This window comes from Electrophorus electricus, chromosome 4 (genome assembly GCF_041902795.1).
Source record: "Electrophorus electricus isolate QZ-2024a chromosome 4, ASM4190279v1, whole genome shotgun sequence".
Lineage (NCBI taxonomy): Eukaryota > Metazoa > Chordata > Actinopteri > Gymnotiformes > Gymnotidae > Electrophorus > Electrophorus electricus.
In genome coordinates this window covers 31,685,397-31,703,800 of record NC_137500.1, presented here as the reverse complement: position 1 = coordinate 31,703,800, position 18,404 = coordinate 31,685,397, and the positions used below count along the sequence as shown (strand labels likewise).

General features: G+C 46.8%; 1 protein-coding gene across 4 annotated transcripts in view; it reads left to right on the top strand.

Annotated features, from left to right (window-relative positions):
* The window catches only part of znf385b (zinc finger protein 385B), an 88,930-nt gene that overhangs the window by 54,819 nt on the left and 15,707 nt on the right, over positions 1–18,404 (top strand). For all 4 annotated transcript variants that reach the window (XM_035520127.2, XM_035520126.2, XM_081713312.1 and 1 more), the window contains exons 3-4: positions 9,864–10,006; positions 18,072–18,182. In XM_035520127.2, coding sequence (XP_035376020.1) covers positions 9,864–10,006; positions 18,072–18,182 — 254 coding nt within the window. The remainder of the gene's footprint in view (positions 1–9,863; positions 10,007–18,071; positions 18,183–18,404) is intronic.

Genomic DNA, 18,404 nt, shown 5'->3' with positions numbered 1-18,404 from the left:
ATCAGCTAATTGCCCCGCTCTCCCTAGGCCCGGCCAGGTGGGTTTAGTGGGGCAGAGGGCTGTCCAGGGGCCCCCATTCCAATTCCTAAAAGTGCTGGTCTAAGATCCGGTGTAGTTTAGTTCTTTGTTGGGGCTTTTCTGTGATAATGAACAGGATCTAATCTGCAGAGAAGAGCTGACTGTAGGTATGCACACTTTAAACATTTATACAAGCAGCAGTTGTCTCTCTCTCTGTCTCACAGCTCTGTCTCACAGCTCTGCCACACAGCTCTGCCACACAGTTCTATCTCAGTAGTGCACAGCACAGTGACAGCATGGGTCTGGAACAGGATATTCCGCACAAAGCCTTGCAGCACCAACAGACATTAAACAAGTCTTCGGTTAAGTATTTATGAGTCGATTCAAAATTTAAACCCACTAATCAGACAGCTGTTCAACTGCTTGACAAGCGACATGTTAAATGCATGAAAGCAGGACACAGACGCACAAGGAAAACTGTTGCTTCATCAGTGTTTGGGGGGGGGGGGGGTGCTTGTGGGAGAGGGAGGGACTTGTGGGTAGAGGGAGTGGTCCAGGCAATCTTGGAATAGCAGCTCCACTACAAGGCCGGATGAATTCCGTATCGGCGTAAGCTATTCCGAGGGCTTCCCATTTGCCCAGCAGTTGTGTGTGCAAATATGGAACGTAAACTCTTTCGCCTGTTGTCAGGCAGATGATTAAGGTCACTCATAGTAAGAATTGGCTTCGGTTTATTTCATTGGCTAGCTGACTGATTTACTAGCAAACCACTATTGCGATGACACACTAATGGTGGTAGTGTTAACTTTTGAAACTCTTTCCTTCTTAAACAGGTCAAGGAATCTGGTCACCAATCTTTAGGAGGTATGGTGTCAGGAAGACTAGTATAGAATGTCTGGTCTCTAATCTTTAGGAGGTGTGGTGTTAGGAAGACAATTATAGAATGTCTGGTCTCTAATCTTTAGGAGGTGTGGTGTTAGGAAGACTAATATAGAATGTCTGGTCTCTAATCTTTAGGAGGTATGGTGTTAGGAAGACTAGTATAGAATGTCTGGTCTCTAATCTTTAGGAGGTATGGTGTTAGGAAGACTAGTATAGAATGTCTGGTCTCTAATCTTTAGGAGGTGTGGTGTTAGGAAGACTAGTATAGAATGTCTGGTCTCTAATCTTTAGGAGGTATGGTGTTAGGAAGACTAGTATAGAATGTCTGGTCTCTAATCTTTAGGAGGTATGGTGTTAGGAAGACTAGTATAGAATGTCTGGTCTCTAATCTTTAGGAGGTATGGTGTTAGGAAGACTAGTATAGAATGTCTGGTCTCTAATCTTTAGGAGGTGTGGTGTTAGGAAGACTAGTATAGAATGTCTGGTCTCTAATCTTTAGGAGGTATGGTGTTAGGAAGACTAGTATAGAATGTCTGGTCTCGAATCTTTAGGAGGTATGGTGTTAGGAAGACTATTATAGAATGTCTGGTCTCTAATCTTTAGGAGGTATGGTGTTAGGAAGACTCTAGCATAGAATCCTGGTATTTTGAAAGATGTCTTTTAGTTACTAAGGATAGAGTTAGGTTTCTAAGCATAGCGTCATTCAACTAATGTACACAAGTCAGTGGAAATACTCCACTAAGAGTGTGTAGAGGTGTGTGTGTGTGTGTGTGTGTGTGTGTGTGTGTGTGTGGTTTGGCTTCAGCCCTGAGAAAAGAGGTGTTAAAATGAATGTTCATGGTTTTCTTGCCAGGACGAATAAGTTGTGTTGTCTTGGGCTGAGGAACACTAATTTAACTCAAAACATCTGAGGTCTTTTTGTTCCATCGAAAACCGGCCCGATTTCTGTCAGCGTGTTGGAACGTTCCACTGGGGTTCAAAAAATTCCGATACCATTTGTTTCATGTATTTATTTCCCTTTTGCCAGCTGCATTTAGCGCGTGCATTTCTCCTCCTGCATGTCCCACTCTGCTCGGTCACGGGTTTCCAGGCTGCGGAGTGACCATAGTGATCCTATTGGCTGAAGAAAACATGAAGTCAGGGTCAGTGTTTCTTTCCCCGTGTACACAAGGCTTCTGAGGCTTAACAGTGGCAGAATAAGAATATCTTTACGCTGCACTGGTGATCGCGAGGCTCTGCAGGTGAGGTCATCCTCGCTTTATATTGAATCCGGAGCACATGTAAGAAAGTTTAAAGAGAACTCTCGTTTCCCTGCTCCAGCGAGAGCAGTGGCCTTGCTGGGGTTTCCAGAACTTTGTTAGTCTCTCCCTCACAGTGGATTAATCCGCAGTCACTGCAGCCTGTAACTGCAGAATTAAAAAGTTCCAACCGAAGTTAAAAATCTGTTTCTTATACATACAGCATGTGTTGTTTCATGTGTTGTTGATTTTTAAATAAATAGTGCTATTTGAACACAAGATTAAAAGTATTTGTATTTATTTAGACTGTAAGACTGTATGTCTTTTTTGTCCCTGATAGATTGAGATTTTGTTTGCAGTGTGTCTTCATCTATTCCCTGTTCTCTCCAGCCTAATAGAAGATAATGGAGTCCAGTATTTCAGATAATGAGATTATGGCAACCAGGATTAGTTCCAATATTTCTGCATTAGCTGTGATGAATTCATGGTGATCTCTCGTGTGCTGCGGTTGCCCATGAGCAGACATGGGGTGAGGAGGAGGATGTTGTGATGAAGGTGAGGTTTTAAATGAGACCCGAGCCCACACAGGTTCAGCTCTCTCCCTGCTCCTCTCACTGTGTGTGAACCAGGTGACTGACGGATGTTTCATCTAAGTGACCAGATTTTACACACACACACACACACACACACACACACGGCTCTCTGTAGCCTGGTCATGGTGTCTGATCCTACCCTGGTCTACAGCACTTTGTACATTAACCATAGCACTTCCTGCCCCAGGACAAACTCCCATCTCAGGGTGATTTAACTCATTAGCCAATCAGCAAGCTTTTCATTAACACACTTCAGGTGTGTTACAGCAGGGGGGGGGCAATCATGTGCCAGGTGGCACTGGGACTGGCCAATCACTGGCTTGCAGAGAAAGATGTTGATGGAAGTGATGCGAACCAAACTTCACCTTTTATTTCCAACACTTTCTCCACTTTTAAAACACATTCCAGATTTTTTTAAAAATTGTTTTTGTTTTTGCCATTTTTATGTGGATTCTTGCGTGTTGGCGTCCTTTTATGTCTGTGTTTAAATCGCGAGGTTTTCACTCTTTCATCTGTTGCAGTGCTTGGTGCTTTGGAGTTACTTCAGCACAAGGTCAACTAAAGGGTGAAATTAAAATACTTTGCCATTGAAAACTCTCCATTCATCTCCTTTTATGTTTCACTGCATCTGGAACTAGTCCCGTCTGTGATTTATGTATGTATTTATTTATTTATTTATTGGTCTCCTTCCTTCTTTTGTGCCCTTTCACACCTCTTACAGATAAGTCCCCCTGTGGGAATGATGGTTCCCACAGGAAACAGCCCCCTCCTTCCCCAAGCTGCAATTAAAAGTCCTAAAGTCTACCTATTTTCAAATTAAAAGCCCCTTCTTATCTTGCCTTTTCCCTCTCTTTCAGTTTAAGAGGTTGAACCTCCCGCGTGTACACATGATGAAGTGTGTGTTGGCTAACCTTTGTGGAAAAGAGCAGCCTCCTTCTGGGACCCATTTGCTATGTCATTGCAGCAGCCAATGAGAAGCAGGAATGAAAAAGGTTTTTCAAGGACTGCGTGTATGTGTGTGTGTGTGACTTGGGGGGGGGGGGAGTTCTGCAACAATCTGTTCTACATTGCATCAGCATGGGAACAGGGGTGGGGGGTTTCCACTTTGTCCCCATCATAAATGTCACGACGTCCAACCTTGAGAGCACCCTCTCTCAGGGCCATCTTCACGGAACCCGCTGGTGTCTTCCCTTAAAAGATTCAGACATTCCTGTAGCGAGAGAAAGAATGAGAGAGAAGGAGATTGTTATTCTATATGGAGAGTGAGAGAGGCAGAGAGAGAGACCGAAAGCGAGAGGGAGAGTGAAGGGAGAAACAGAGCTTGTTTAGAAACCAAACAGCCTTCAGTGGCAGGTACGCAGGTAGGACCGCCATCCCAAACCACACCTGGACGTCTGGCCAGGTAATAAAAAACACCAGGGTCAACTCGAACAGCTCAATCCCAAACTCTTGCTACTCAAGTCTGCCCCCTATACGTCCACCAAGCCGATTGACATTGTCTCGGAGACGAGACGAGACATGACCGAGGCTGCGGAAACTCTCCCCGCCAATGACCCCGCGGTGGACGGGCTTGGTGAGTTCACGGTGCCCAGGGTGCCACCTCCCAGACCTCCTGTTGCGACCGTGTCACTCCAGGTGAGAGAGGGGAGAACGGTCACCCCCGAGCCGGGCGGAGGGGCGTGGCGAGCGCCTGCTGCTGTCAGTTGATTGGAGGGCGTGTAATCACTACGACAACGGTGGCACACACTTGATAAATGGTTGTTGCTAGCTAATGAGTCCTCAGACTTATCTCTTTCCCTCCTGTATTGAGACAGGCTTTGTGCCTTTTGTCAGCTAAATTATTAAAAGTATCCTTTGAGGGGGAAAAAAGGGAAAACGACAGCGTCTGACGTTCCATCTTTAATCTAGGTAAAAGCAACCAGTGTCGAACTGTACGAACGCCGCCCCCCCCCCCCAACAAAGGCAAAATGTCTGCTTGTCTGTGCCTTTTCCGCTGAAGTGTTGTCATTCTGTCACCGCCACCGTTTCCCAGGTAACGGTTATTAGCTTAATCAGCTCTGCATTCTGAATATTGATGAGGTGTTCAAAGGCTGAGAAAGCTATGCTTTCTTTCTGGGTGATGTCTACATGGAGCTATATGGAGAGACGGAACATATTGCCATTAGACTGCTGTGTACTGACGCTGTGACATGTTGTGTTTAATATTAACACACACAGGTAAGCTGTGACATTAAAGATCAACTAGCTGTACATTTTGCAACTCTGTGCCTAATGCTGATTTCTCAGCTTTATGATTTGGCAATACACTTTAAACCAGACATTTCTGCTGTGTGTATTACAGACCCCCGTCCTACTCTGCTGTGTGTATTACAGACCCCCGTCCTACTCTGCTGTGTGTATTACAGACCCCCCCGTCCTACTCTGCTGTGTGTATTACAGACCCCCGTCCTACTCTGCTGTGTGTATTACAGACCCCCCCGTCCTACTCTGCTGTGTGTATTACAGACCCCCCCGTCCTACTCTGCTGTGTGTATTACAGACCCCCGTCCTGCTCTGCTGTGTGGTTTTATGACACCACTGCTCCAGTGACCATGCAGTTACCTGGTGTGTGTGTGTGTTTGTGTGTGTGTGTTTGTAGAACAGGGTAGAGATGAACCCCGCTCACACACAACTGCTATAAATGATAGAACCTGACTGGAAACTGTAAAGCCTAATCAGAAGGTAGATTTACATTAAATGCACTGTGCATTTCCACTTTTACATCAATTCTCCCTCTACGGAGTGAAAATAAAAACCTGATTTCCTGAAGGCCGTGGTGTGCTGGGTAAACACACTCATGAGGAAATACTGTAGGAGCTCTCTGAGTCGCATTCTGACATGCCCCATGTGTCGGAGAATCATCACTCTTCTGCCTGTGAGGTAATAACGTGTGTGTGTGTGTGAGTGCATTTGTGTGTGCGTGTGAGTGTCTGTGTGCGCACGTGTGTATAGACACCTTTAGCAGACAGACACTCTTTCAGAGTAGCAAACTATGCAAAGTGGACCTGTAATTACTGAAGCATAGTACACTCACTCTCTCTCTCTCTCCATCATAAACACACATTCCATCTTGGCATTGGTTGGTTAATGATTCACCTTGACCACGGTCCTCCCCACGTCCTCTGCGTGTCTCTGGTGGCTGTGGCCCTGCGTGTAACACTCATGGCAGCATCGGAGCTGACGCACAACACGAAAACGAGAAGCATAAATAAAAGTGTTTGTTGTCGAGAGGCGAGACACTTTGTTATTGCTGTCATCATCAGCATTACTCCTACACTTGTCATTTTTTGATCCGCTGTCTAAAAGCAGCCAGTCCAAGCAGACAGTGACCTGAATCGAGAGAATCGGGAACCCAGGAGGAGAAGATGGTTTGAGGAAAGGAGGAATTTATTTCTCTGGTTTTAGCGGCACAGCACCCGGAGAGCCGGCCGTGTGCGCAGCCCTGTAGCTTGTGTTCCAGGGGTCTCCTTCCTGAACGATGCCGACAGTTTCTATTGGCCGGCATTTCTCTCATCTCTCACTGTTTCATAAGGCTCGGAAAATCTTGCTGCTGTTTCGTCTCATGCGAAACCAGTAATATCATCCATTACGCTGGAACAGAACAGGCGCTCTGTGAATTTGTTCTTTGTGTCCGCCTCCCCCCTTTTCCTTGGTCTTGCTCCTGAGCTACAAATCGCTGCTCTGACTTCTGACGCCAGCAGAACACGTCTTGACTGCTCACTTCACACTGTTCTCATTAAGCCCAGTGAATAGTGCTAAAATAAGTCTGCTCCACCCTGCGGTTGCTTGGGTGCGTGGAGGATGCCAAGCCCCTGGGACTCGCTGGCCCGTGTGAGTCTAAAGACTGCGATTCCTGCATCAATGCATCAGACAGCCTTGATGACGCAGAACGTCACACTCGCCACATTTCGCCATGGAACACATGATGGCGACGACTCGACTTGCAGGTTATTTTAAAAAATTGAATCTGGTGGTGCGGCCGGATCTGCCTCTGGTCTCTCTCAGACGACGTTAAGGTGTGCTACACCTGTTTGGAAGTGGATGGCACCCCACTACAGGCACTTTATTGGTCTCCATGCGAGACACGCCCTGGCTTCAGTTGAGTTGACCCCCACCGAGCCACTGGTTTGGGGATGGAGTTGATGCAGTAGGGTGCATGCAGAATATGAGAGAACAGGGGTCATCCTTAAACGTAATCCAATAAACATGCAAACGTCGTGATCCTCAAAGCAGTCAACGAGGCAAACCAGAACAGACAGGGAACAGGCAAAGAGGGTAATCCAAAGATATGCAGAGATCCGAAATACCAGGAGAAACACACACACACACACACGCGGTAACTAACGGCTCAGAAACGTAACAAGAGTTGATGATACTTTGCAAAGACAAACTGAACACACGGGGTTTAAATACTGAGACTAATGGGGGCTAACAAGCTACAGGTGATTGCAATAACAAACAGATATACTAACCAAGGACGGAACCAAAAGAAACCGACACAAGGAAGCACGAGGAAACAAAACGAAGTAAACAAACATGATAGCGTTGCCATGGGAACCGCAATGCCAGGGAGGGGCAAACTTGACACAGGTGTGTTTACAGACGTTTGTAATTAATCTTCCGCCTCGTCCACTGTTTCTGCCTGCTTCAAACAACCAATCACTGTTCTCGTGACCAAGCGTAATTAGGCAACCTGTTTAAGGGACCGGAATTCTATTGCACTAGCCACCCTCGTCGCTAAGGGCTCCAAGAGACATATCAAAGAAATGATCTGCTCCACGACTCCTGCAGCACTGACTCTACTGCTGTCAAAATAGATCTACGGCTGATGCAACTTCCACTGCATTGCACACAGTACTCGCCCATCTGACAGGAGAAACACCTGCGTGAGAGTGCTGTTTGTGGACTGTGGCTCAGCGTCGAGTACTCGAGTGCCCTCGCCGGACAGTGAGCTCAGAGATCGGGGTCAAAGTTCAGCTGGGTCTTCAGACTCGTGGCGTTTCCCCATCTCTCAATCTCAACACAGGGGCTACACAGGGCCTCCCCAGGGCCTCTGGAGGGGCTACACAGGGCCTCCCCAGGGCCTCTGGAGGGGCTACACAGGGCCTCCCCATGGACATGTCGATCCCTTCTCTACTCTCTGCACACCTGTGACTGTGTTGACAAATACAACAAACCTCTCCATTGAATTTGCCATTGACACCACTGTTACAAGCATCGTCACAGCGAGGAGGGTACTGGTGTGTCACAGTGGTACCACGACAACAGCCTCAGCTGAAGAAATGACTGTCGCCATGGAGACAGTTGATGACTACATATGTCTTGCTGTCCACATCACAGGGGACAAATCAGCCTGTTAGTGGTGAAAAAGCTATGATGGGTCTACCATGTCAGACACCTCAGGACAGGAAGTTTGGCTTGATCCCACAGACACTCGGGTCATTCTGCACTAACCACTCGCAGCCCAGAGGATTATGGGAAGTGATCTCATCTTCCTCCTGCTCACGTAAACAGGTTCCAGGATATCTTTTGGGCTTCTCAGTCACAACATCTCTGATCTCCATAGCGATTTCATATATATTACATCACAGCATTCGCCATTACACTCTGCACTATAGATACAGATTCTATGGACCCAGCTTTGCATATTGTTGCCCTGCGTATATATTTGCATATTTATAACTTTTCCCTTGTATTTATAGCATCTTCTTCCCATCTCCTCCTTCTCTCTCTCTCTGCATTGTTGTTGGGTCTTGCACATTAGAACTTTTTTTACACCATTTTTAATTTTTTTTTTTTTTTTTTTTTTACACATTTACACCTTTTTTTAATAGGTCATACTGTGTATAGTGTGTAGTGAGAACTTCTCTCTAGAACATGTTCACCCTAATATGTGTATGAGCTTAGATGTTGAACACTGCATCCTGGGAAAACAACACATTTTTATCTCAAAAGACGTAGTAGTTATAATAATAATAACAATTATTATTATTATTATTATTATAACAGGCAAGGTTAATGTTACTAAATGAGCTTCCCGCCTGAGATTCTCAGTGTGTAGCTGTCTGACGGCCATGAGTTATTGATTTTCAATAATTCGTTATGCTTTTCACCACCAGTGCCAAATCCAGGTTGGGGGGTGTAAAGGTCTCAGTATGTGTGTACAATGCCTGCAAATCGCGTGTGTTTTGACTGACTCAGACCTGAACAGATCATGTGTGTTTTGACTGAGTCATAGACCTGAACATATCACGTGTGTTTTGACTGAGTCATAGACCTGAACATATCACGTGTGTTTTGACTGAGTCATAGACCTGAACATATCACGTGTGTTTTGACTGAGTCATAGACCTGAACAGATCATGTGTGTTTTGACTGAGTCATAGACCTGAACAGATCACGTGTGTTGTGATCTGTTCAGGTCTACGACTCAGTCAAGTGTGTTTTGTTACGTCTTGGTGTAGAGAACCTTCCTTTAGATTCTCTGAAGGAGAAAACATGGTAATAGTTAGCGGTGGTTAAGCGTTTCCTGTGGTTCCACACGTTCCTGTACTTCCCCATGGTGCACTCAGGCTGTTGGGATAGAATGGATTCTTTTTATAGCATCCGTAAGACGGTACCTGTCACCGCGCCGCCCTGTCTAATTGGTCATGGTGTCGCGAGAAGGCGTGTGATGTGATTACGCTCAGGAGACCAGCGAACATGGTGGAACAGAAAGCCCAGCGGCCCAATCACAGGTTGACTAGAAATAGATTTTTGTCTTGTATTGGTATGAGTGTCCCTGTCTGTTTCTCTCTCGCTCTCTCTGTCTCTCTGCTTTCATTTTTTAATCATTGGGCTTCATCTGAGGAAGATGATGAGTAACGTTCCATTGACTGCTGCCTGCCTCTTGTCCCACTGTTCTTATTTCTCTTGGAGACTCTATCGGTTAAATATACATGACTGTGTGTGTGTGTGTGTGTCAGAGAGAGAGAGCCTTTTTTTTGTGAAGAATATAATGTTTCATCATTTTTTCTCTTTTCTTCTTCCTCTCAATCCCTTTGTTCTCTCTGTCACTCTCTCTTTCTCTCTGTCTCTCACACACACTGCACAGGAAGTTCCGGTCATAACACCTCACTCCCTTCGTTAGTGCGTACCCCTCCACTGATGATGCAGTCCAGCCTGGACATGAAGCCCTTCATGCCATTTCCAGTGGACAGCTCCACGCCTGTTGGCCTCTTCGCCAATTTCAGCACGGTAAGCCCAGCCACACGTATTCATCCGCCCCTAGCACAGTAAACTACACGTATTCATCCGCCCCCAGCACGGTAAACTACACGTATTCATCCGCCCCCAGCACGGTAAACTACACATATTCATCCGCCCCCAGCACGGTAAACTACACGTATTCATCCGCCCCCAGCACGGTAAACTACACGTATTCATCCGACCTCAGCACGGTACGGTAAACTACACGTATTCATCCGTCCTTCGCACGGTAAACTACACATATTCATCCGCCCTCAGCACAGTAAACCATGTATTTATCCGTCCTCAGCAGGTTAAACTACACGTATTCATCCGTCCTTCGCACGGTAAACTACACATATTCATCCGCCCTCAGCACAGTAAACCATGTATTTATCCGTCCTCAGCAGGTTAAACTACACATATTCATCCGCCCTCAGCACAGTAAACCATGTATTCATCCGCCCTCAGCACAGTAAACCATGTATTTATCCGTCCTCAGCAGGTTAAACTACACGTATTCATCCAGCCCAGCAGGGTAAACTACACGTATTCATCTGCCCCATCTCTTTGTCTTTCTCTCTGTCTGTCTCTCTGTCTGTCTGTCTCTCTGTCTCTTTGTGTCACCACGCTCTCATTCCTACCTGCTCAGTGTATTGGAAATATTTGTAAAATTGTGAGTGTAAATGGAGCATGCAGGCTGAGGTCTGTACTCTATGGCGGACCGTTAGGAGGGAGTTGGTCATTTTGTTCAGTTGCTGGTTGCTTAAGTAGGGCACGAGCTGGGTCTGTATGGGAAACATTGGGATATCAGCACAGTTGACAGCAGTGCAGTGAAGAGTGTGTGTGTCTGTGTGCAGCCGCGCATGCCCGAGTGTGTCCGTGCGTTCTGTTTGTGTGTACGTTTGATGGAAAGCCAGACGTGTCACCCTTCAGGTATCGATCCCAGCTCCCCCCCGCCCCTCCACTCCATCCCCCCTCCCCCAAATGAGAGGGAACGAAATCGATTTGTGCTTTTATCTCTCCAGAGCCGACAGCAGGGCGCTGTGATGGGACAGGACAGAGCCAGAACTGATCTGAAAAAGGTCCGACACGCACAGGTTGGGTCTTCTTTAAGGCTGACCAGTCCAGCACAACCCCTCTCTTCCTCTCATTATTCCAGTTTCACTGGGTTAAGATAAAGGTGTTTGGACTGGTTGTAGCTTCCACCAACCAGCTCAGAAACCAGCATGCAATATTTATTCGTTAAAAAAGTGTGTGAAATCTTTGCCAGCATCTTCAGCTTCCTGTTGCCATAATGGCGGTTTACACATTGTGTTCTTAATGCATTTTTCTCAATAATCTTCTCATAAAGGTGAGTTAGATTATGGGCTTATGAAAGGTAAACATATCTCACTGCAGTTCTTCAGTGGTTCATTAGGGTCCACTGCCTTCACATAGGTGTGTTTGGAAGTGGCGGGAAACTCTCCAGAAGCAGACCAGTGCTGCACAGGTCTGACTTTCTGCCAGCTGTGTGTGATTCACACTCCTGTTTTTCTCTCTGGTCTGCCAGAGTTGTTGGTTTTAAGACACACGCGTCATGACTCAAGGGCGTCGTTGTGGAAATGCTGAGGAGGTTCCAGTTCCTCCCTGGTGAGATGAAGGCCACAGCGACAGTCATTTGGCTTTAAATGCACCCGAGCAGCTTCGGAAGGAAGCGGTATTTAAAAGGCTACCTCCTTGGGACTCGAACAGCGGCCACACAGCCAGGAGTTTTGGCAGAGAGCGTGTTGTGATGTAGCGGGTGATTAATTCCCCGTGTTAGTGCTGTCGTACTGTTCCAGTTCCAGACAGTGACTGAATGAAAGGTGTTTAGAAGTCAGTGCCTTTTTTCTCATTCTCTCCTGCTCTCTCTCACTTTGTCTGTAACTCTCTGCCTCACTCTCATTCTCTCTCTGGTTCTCTTTGTCAATTACTGGAACTCTGTTGAAATCCTCTCTCTCTCTCTCTCTCTCTCTCCTCTCTCTCTCTCTCTCTCTCTCTCTCTCTCTCTCTCTCTCTCTCTCTCTCTCTCTCTCTCTCTCTCTCTCTCTCTCTCTCTCTCTCTCTCTCTCTCTCTCTCTCTCTCTCTCTCTCTCTCTCTCTCTCTCTCTCTCTCTCTCTCTCTCTCTCTCTCTCTCTCTCTCTCTTTCTCTCTCTCTCTCTCTCTCTCTCTCTCTCTCTCTCTCTCTCTCTGTGTGTGTTTTTGTCTGGCACTGACCCATTATCTCCTTATCGCAGTTTAGTGGACACCTCGTCTTGAGTCAGGGACGTCTGTCAGCCTGGCTAACGCTCACTGCCTTCTCTGCAGCCCTATGCCCAAACGCGTCTGACCCTGTCATAATCGCCGCTTAGCTGTCAGACCAGCGACGCTCCGAGTCGCAATCACCCCACCGCGAACCGAGCTTAATTAAACGGCCTTTGTTACGCCACCAAATTGAAGTTTTTTTGTTTTTTGTTTTGTTTTTTTTTTTCGAACCAAGTTAATAACGATGATTGCGGTACTGATGCATGCGATTGGGAGAATTTGCTGTGAGCCTTGAAGGCATCATTCAATCATTGCTGAATCTCTCCCCTGTAAGTGTTAGCGCGCATTACTTAATGCCCGTTTTCTCTTTGACTTTCAAATTACCTGCTTCACGGCAACAAGAAGTAATCGAATGTTATGTAACCCATATTTAATGAATATGCTTATAGAAGTATGCTTTGTCTTTGTGGTAGACTATGACCTAAAGCGGGCCTCTGCACAGTGCAAAAAATCACCTTACTAACTGGAAGGAACTGGAACGTGAATAAAAATGTGAACTGGAAATTTCAGATTTTTTCTTCCCTTAAATTATATATTTTCTTAAATCAAACTGGGAGTTTTTATTTATTTTTATTTTTTTTGCAGTACAAGGCGTGTGCTCGACTGGACATGCGCCTCCGCTGACGATTGGACAGAGAGCAATTTTTTCTGTAGCACCTTGAGCAGATGTGTGTGTGTGTGTGTTTGTGTGTTTGTGTGTGTGTGTGTGTGTGTGTGTGTGTGTGTGTGTGTGTGTGTGTGCGCGTGCGTGCACTGCCCGGCCCTCCTTCCCAACGTGCTAATGTAAATAGAAATAAAGAAAAATGAAAAATAGACTTTATATCAGCATATTTGCGCCGGCTGCTTGCGAATGTGACTAATAAGGAGTAATAAGAGGAGAGGAGGATTAAGGGGCTCCGCGTGGGCTCACACCTTTTCTCTGCTCCTTTCTTCTGCTAAGAACGTACTGAGCGAGAATCTGATGCTCTTACCACCTTTGAGTCACCCGCCACGGTTCCTCAGCGCTTGTTGATGGCTTTACCGAGGAGCAGAGTGCTGCGATGAGCAAGGATGTGAACGCACACACTTGCTGCGCTGGCTAAAATCAGTGCCTTCAGAGACATCTTATGGCTGGAGACCACTCATAACCACGGACAACGCGGTTCTCCACTCCCCAGTTACGCTGGTTACCAGGTTACATTACCCATCAGACTAAGCGCTCCCAGTAAAGCCAAGTGATGGAGAAAACTGGGAAGAGCGAGAGATGAAATGGAGAGAGAGCACATTTATTGGGTCTCACATATCCAGTCCAGTGCTGTTTTCTGTTTGTAAAAGAATCGACACTCAGGAGGGAGTGTGTGTCATCTAAAGTACATGTGAAGGTGTGTGATTGTTTAAACTGAAGTGTGAGCGCTTAGTGTCAGCAGTCAGAGAAGATTGGAGAGTTCTTCTCTGTGTGTTTGTCTCTCTCTCTCTCTCTTTTGCTTTCTGTCTTTCTCTCTCTCTTTCTTTCTGTCTGAGCCCCATGATTCTACTCAGCAAGGTAATGTCATGAAGTATTCCGCTGATGGCTGAAGTCCGTACCTGAGCACGGTGTGCTCGAGCTGAGGCGTCTGTCGCATTCAGACTGGAGGCCATGAAACAGCTACTTACCCTAGCTGTCTGTAGCAGATCCACGTGTGTGTGTGTGTGTGTGTGTGTGTGTGTGTGAGAGCGAGAGAGAGCACGTGTGTGAGCATGTGTCTGAGAGAGATGGTTAATTCCAGATAATTATAGTTTGAGGGTGATTTGTAGTAACGTTATTCAAGTTCATTTTGTTTGTAAAATACATTGTTGACCAAAGCTTAGTACATAAGCCTCAGCAGATAAACATTCCTTACACCTTTCTCCACCTCTCCAAATGAGGCACAAACAGACGTGTAATTGACAGACTATGTTCCTGAGTCCCATAAATCACTGCGTAATATACGAGAGCTGTCCAACCATCTCTGCTTATCTATACATAATGCATTCAGCTGTTTTCAAAAGCCAGTGGATAAAAGTCCCTTTTAAGCTGGCATTTAAAAAGGAGGCTCATCTGAGGTCCGAAGGGAAACTGTTCCGTAGTCTCGGTGCTGCAGATGAAAAATGCCTGCTCCCTCTCTGCTTGAGCTGGGATCCGGACAGCGTCTGGAGCAACTGCTAGGTGAGATCTGGAGTAGTGTATGGCACATGAGTGTCTGCAGTCGAAGAGAAGTCCAGTCGAAGAGGGGCCCAGTCGAAGAGGGGCCCAGTCGAAGAGGGGCCCAGTCTGAGAGGGGCCCAGTCTGAGAGGGGCCCAGTCGAGGAGGAGCCCAGTCTGAGAGGGGCCCAGTCGAGGAGGGGCGCAGTCTGAGCACAGCCCAGTCCATTCACAGCATTGTCAATAAGACTTTTTCTTGTGTCCTACCCTGTACAGGAGCCTTTGTAGGAAGACAGAGCTGCTTCTATACTAGCTGTATGTGTGAGAGCTGACTGGCCAGTTCCAAGGTACAAGACATTACAGATGTCCCAGTGAGAGGAAATAACTTTTTCTAAGAAATGATTTGATTCTGGCAAAGGTTAAGTGTGGGTAAGGTTAGGGTGTGGGTAGGGTTGGGTTGTGGGAAGGTTAGGGTGTGGGGAAGGTTAGGGTGTGGGTAAGGTTAGGGTATGGGTAGGGTTGGGTCGTGGGTAGGGTTAGGGTGTGGGTAAGATTAGGGTGTGGGTAAGATTAGGGTATGGGTAGGGTTAGGGTGTGGGAAGGGTTAGGGTGTGGGAAGGTTAGGGTGTGGGGAAGGTTAGGGTGTGGGGAAGGTTAGGGTGTGGGTAAGGTTAGGGTATGGTTAGGGTGTGGGTAGGGTTAGGGTGTGGGAAGGGTTAGGGTGTGGGAAGGTTAGGGTGTGGGGAAGGTTAGGGTGTGGGGAAGGTTAGGGTGTGGGTAAGGTTAGGGTATGGTTAGGGTGTGGGTAGGGTTAGGGTGTGGGAAGGGTTAGGGTGTGGGAAGGTTAGGGTGTGGGTAAGGTTAGGGTGTGGGTAGGGTTAGGGTGTGGGAAGGGTTAGGGTGTGGGAAGGTTAGGGTGTGGGTAAGATTAGGGTATGGGTAGGGTTGGGTTGTGGGTAGGGTTAGGGTGTGGGAAGGGTTAGGGTGTGGGAAGGTTAGGGTGTGGGTAAGGTTAGGGTGTGGGTAGGGTTAGGGTGTGGGAAGGGTTAGGGTGTGGGAAGGTTAGGGTGTGGGTAAGATTAGGGTATGGGTAGGGTTGGGTTGTGGGTAGGGTTAGGGTGTGGGTAGGGTGTGGGAAGCTTAGGGTGTGGGTAAGATTAAGGTGTGGGGAAGGGTTAGGGTGCCTGCCTCTACACCTGACCTCTCCCTGTGGTTTCCCGACAGGCCACATTACTGCTCGCCCCCCAGTGCCCCATACATGTGTGGCTGGTTTTCTTTTTCTTGACTGCGTGACTCAAGCATGCTGGGAGCTAGAACAGAGCAAAGACATGGACCACACCACCTGGGACACTGTGTGGAACGAGCTGCAAAACACCGGCTGTCCCACGCTGTCCTGAGCTGCACGTGCCACTACACACAACTCTCTGCCACAGAGCACAGTGTTAGTGCCCCCTGCAGACCGTGTGCTGTAATCACCAGTGTGAGTAGTGCTTGCTCCACAGCTGCCCGAGGAGAGGTTCTGCTTACGGTACGATTAAAAGCGACTTTATCAGTTAAGGGGTGCAAGCGGCTGGTGCGAGCAGCAGCAGTGGTGGGAAGGTAATGCGCTCTTAATGGATCGAGTTGCTGACGCTCGCATGGTGTAACCAGCATCACAGCACGGAGGGGTTGCTGTCTCCTATTTACCTAATGCTCATCAGCCATTCAGAGCTAATCAGCAGCCTGAGCCACCAGGATCAGCAGGCAAGCTGAGTGTGTGTGTGTGTGTGTGTGTGTGTGGGTGGAGATGTGTGGGTGTTTGACGGAGGGAGAGAGGAGCAACGTGTTGCCAAGAGCGCAGACACCTTCTGCTCTCCACAGAAGCAACACATGTCACAGGCTCTCTCTCTCTCTCTCTCTCTCTCTCTCTCTCTCTCTCTCTCTCTCTCTGTGTCTCTTTTGACTTTCGTCTCCGTCACTTGCGTGCCTGCTGTTTCTCGCGAGCGCTCTCCGTCCGCTCCAGGTACGTGCTGCCATTGTCTCGTGAAATGATTTCCTCTTTCTGTTTTTTTTTTCCTTCTTTTTCATCCACTGCGAGTGCCTCGCCTGCATTAGATGTATCGTGCTTGAGTGTCGTCGAACGTGCTCTGAAAGATTCCAGACCCGACCGCGGCAATGGCCACGGCTGCCGAGGTTAAATGAGTTGGAGATGCTTCTCGAAAGCAGCCTTTGTGTTTACAGGTCATGCGTAACTTTGAGCAACGTTTATATGTTTTATAAATGAAGATGTTGTAAATGCTTGTCTTCAGACACGTGTACAGCTCAATGCATCTCACATATTTTGCCAGTTTTGTTTTAATTTAATTTTTAAATTCATTAATAAAATAATAATAAGTTTGTGCTGAAGGTGTTTGTGCTGAAGGTGTTTGTGCTGAAGGTGTTTGTGTTGGAAGTGTCAAGGTGTTTGTGCTAAAGGTTTGTGTTAAGGTGTTTGTGCTGAAGGTGTTTGTGCTGAAGGTTTATGTTAAGGTGTTTGTGCTGAAAGTGTGTGCTGAAGGTTTGTGTTAAGGTGTTTGTGCTTAAGGTGTTTGTACTGAAGGTTTGTGTTAAGGTATTTGTTCTGAAGGTTTGTGTTAGTGTTTATACTAAAGGTGTTTGTGCTGAAGGTGTTTGTGCTGAAGGTGTTTGTGCTGAAGGTGTTTGTGCTTAAGGTTTGTGTTAAGGTGTTTGTGCTGAATGTGTTAAGGTGTTTGTGCTGAAGGGTTGTGTTAAGGTTTTTGTACTAGAGGTGTTTGTACTAGAGGTGTTTGTACTAGAGGTGTTTGTGCTGAAGGGTTGTGTTAAGGTTTTTTTATTGAAGTTGTTTGTGCTTAAGGTTTGTGTTAAGGTGTTTGTACTAGAGGTGTTTGTGCTGAAGGTGTTTGTGCTTAAGGTTTGTGTTAAGGTGTTTGTACTGAAGGTTTGTGTTAAGGCGTTTCTACTGAAGGTGTTTGTGCTTAAGTTTTGTGTTATGCTTGTTGGGCTGGAGCTGAGTGGCTGTTTGTTGTTTTATCTACCACATACCCATTTTTATATAACCATTTCCCTAAACTGATTCTAGCACACACCATTTCATATTGATCTGTGCTGCAGTCAGAGGAGGGGTAATGAGAAGTCAGTGGTGGCGTTCGATGGAGCTCACCTCCTGAAAAAAAAAGGTTTCCTCTGTGCATTTGCTCTGCCCCCATCCTGTCTTTGTTCACCAAACAATCAGACTATCTGTTTCTGTTGGATAGATTTTGGGAGGGGCTCATGCTCCTGCACACAGGTCACCGCCACGGATTCCAGCGGGAAAACAGCGACGGCGCTCTCGCATGGCGCTCTCGCACGGAGCTTCCTCTCCTCGTGCACATTTCATGTGTTTAGAGTCCCAGACACTCTGGGCTTTCTGGTGCTTATTTACTCAAAGCACTTTTTTTTCTTTTTCTCTCTTTTTCTTTCTTTTGTTCTTTTTCTTTCTCTCTCTTTCCACCCTCTTTCTCCTAAATTTTCCAATTTCTCTTTCTGTGCCTTCTCTCTCACCCTCTGTTCCCGCTCAGTGCTTTGGTGCGGGTCTTTCTAAGACAGTTCTTCTGTTGTCTTGTTTCCAGATGGATCCCGTCCAGAAAGCAGTTATCAACCACACATTTGGAGTCTCCATCCCTCCGAAGAAAAAACAAGTTATTTCATGCAACATCTGTCAGCTTCGCTTTAATTCAGATGTGAGTACTGAACCAAGCTCTTTGATTTAGGCATGAGTACTGAACCCTTTAATTCATATGAGAGTACTGAACCCAGATTTTTAATTCAGATGTGAGTACTGAACCTTTTAATCAGATGTGAGTACTGATCCCAGATCTTCTCCTGAGCCCATGGCGTTGTTTGTCTGTCCAGAACTGTGAGCGGTTTTCTCTGTTTGCAGGCAGCATCATGCTCAGTCCGTG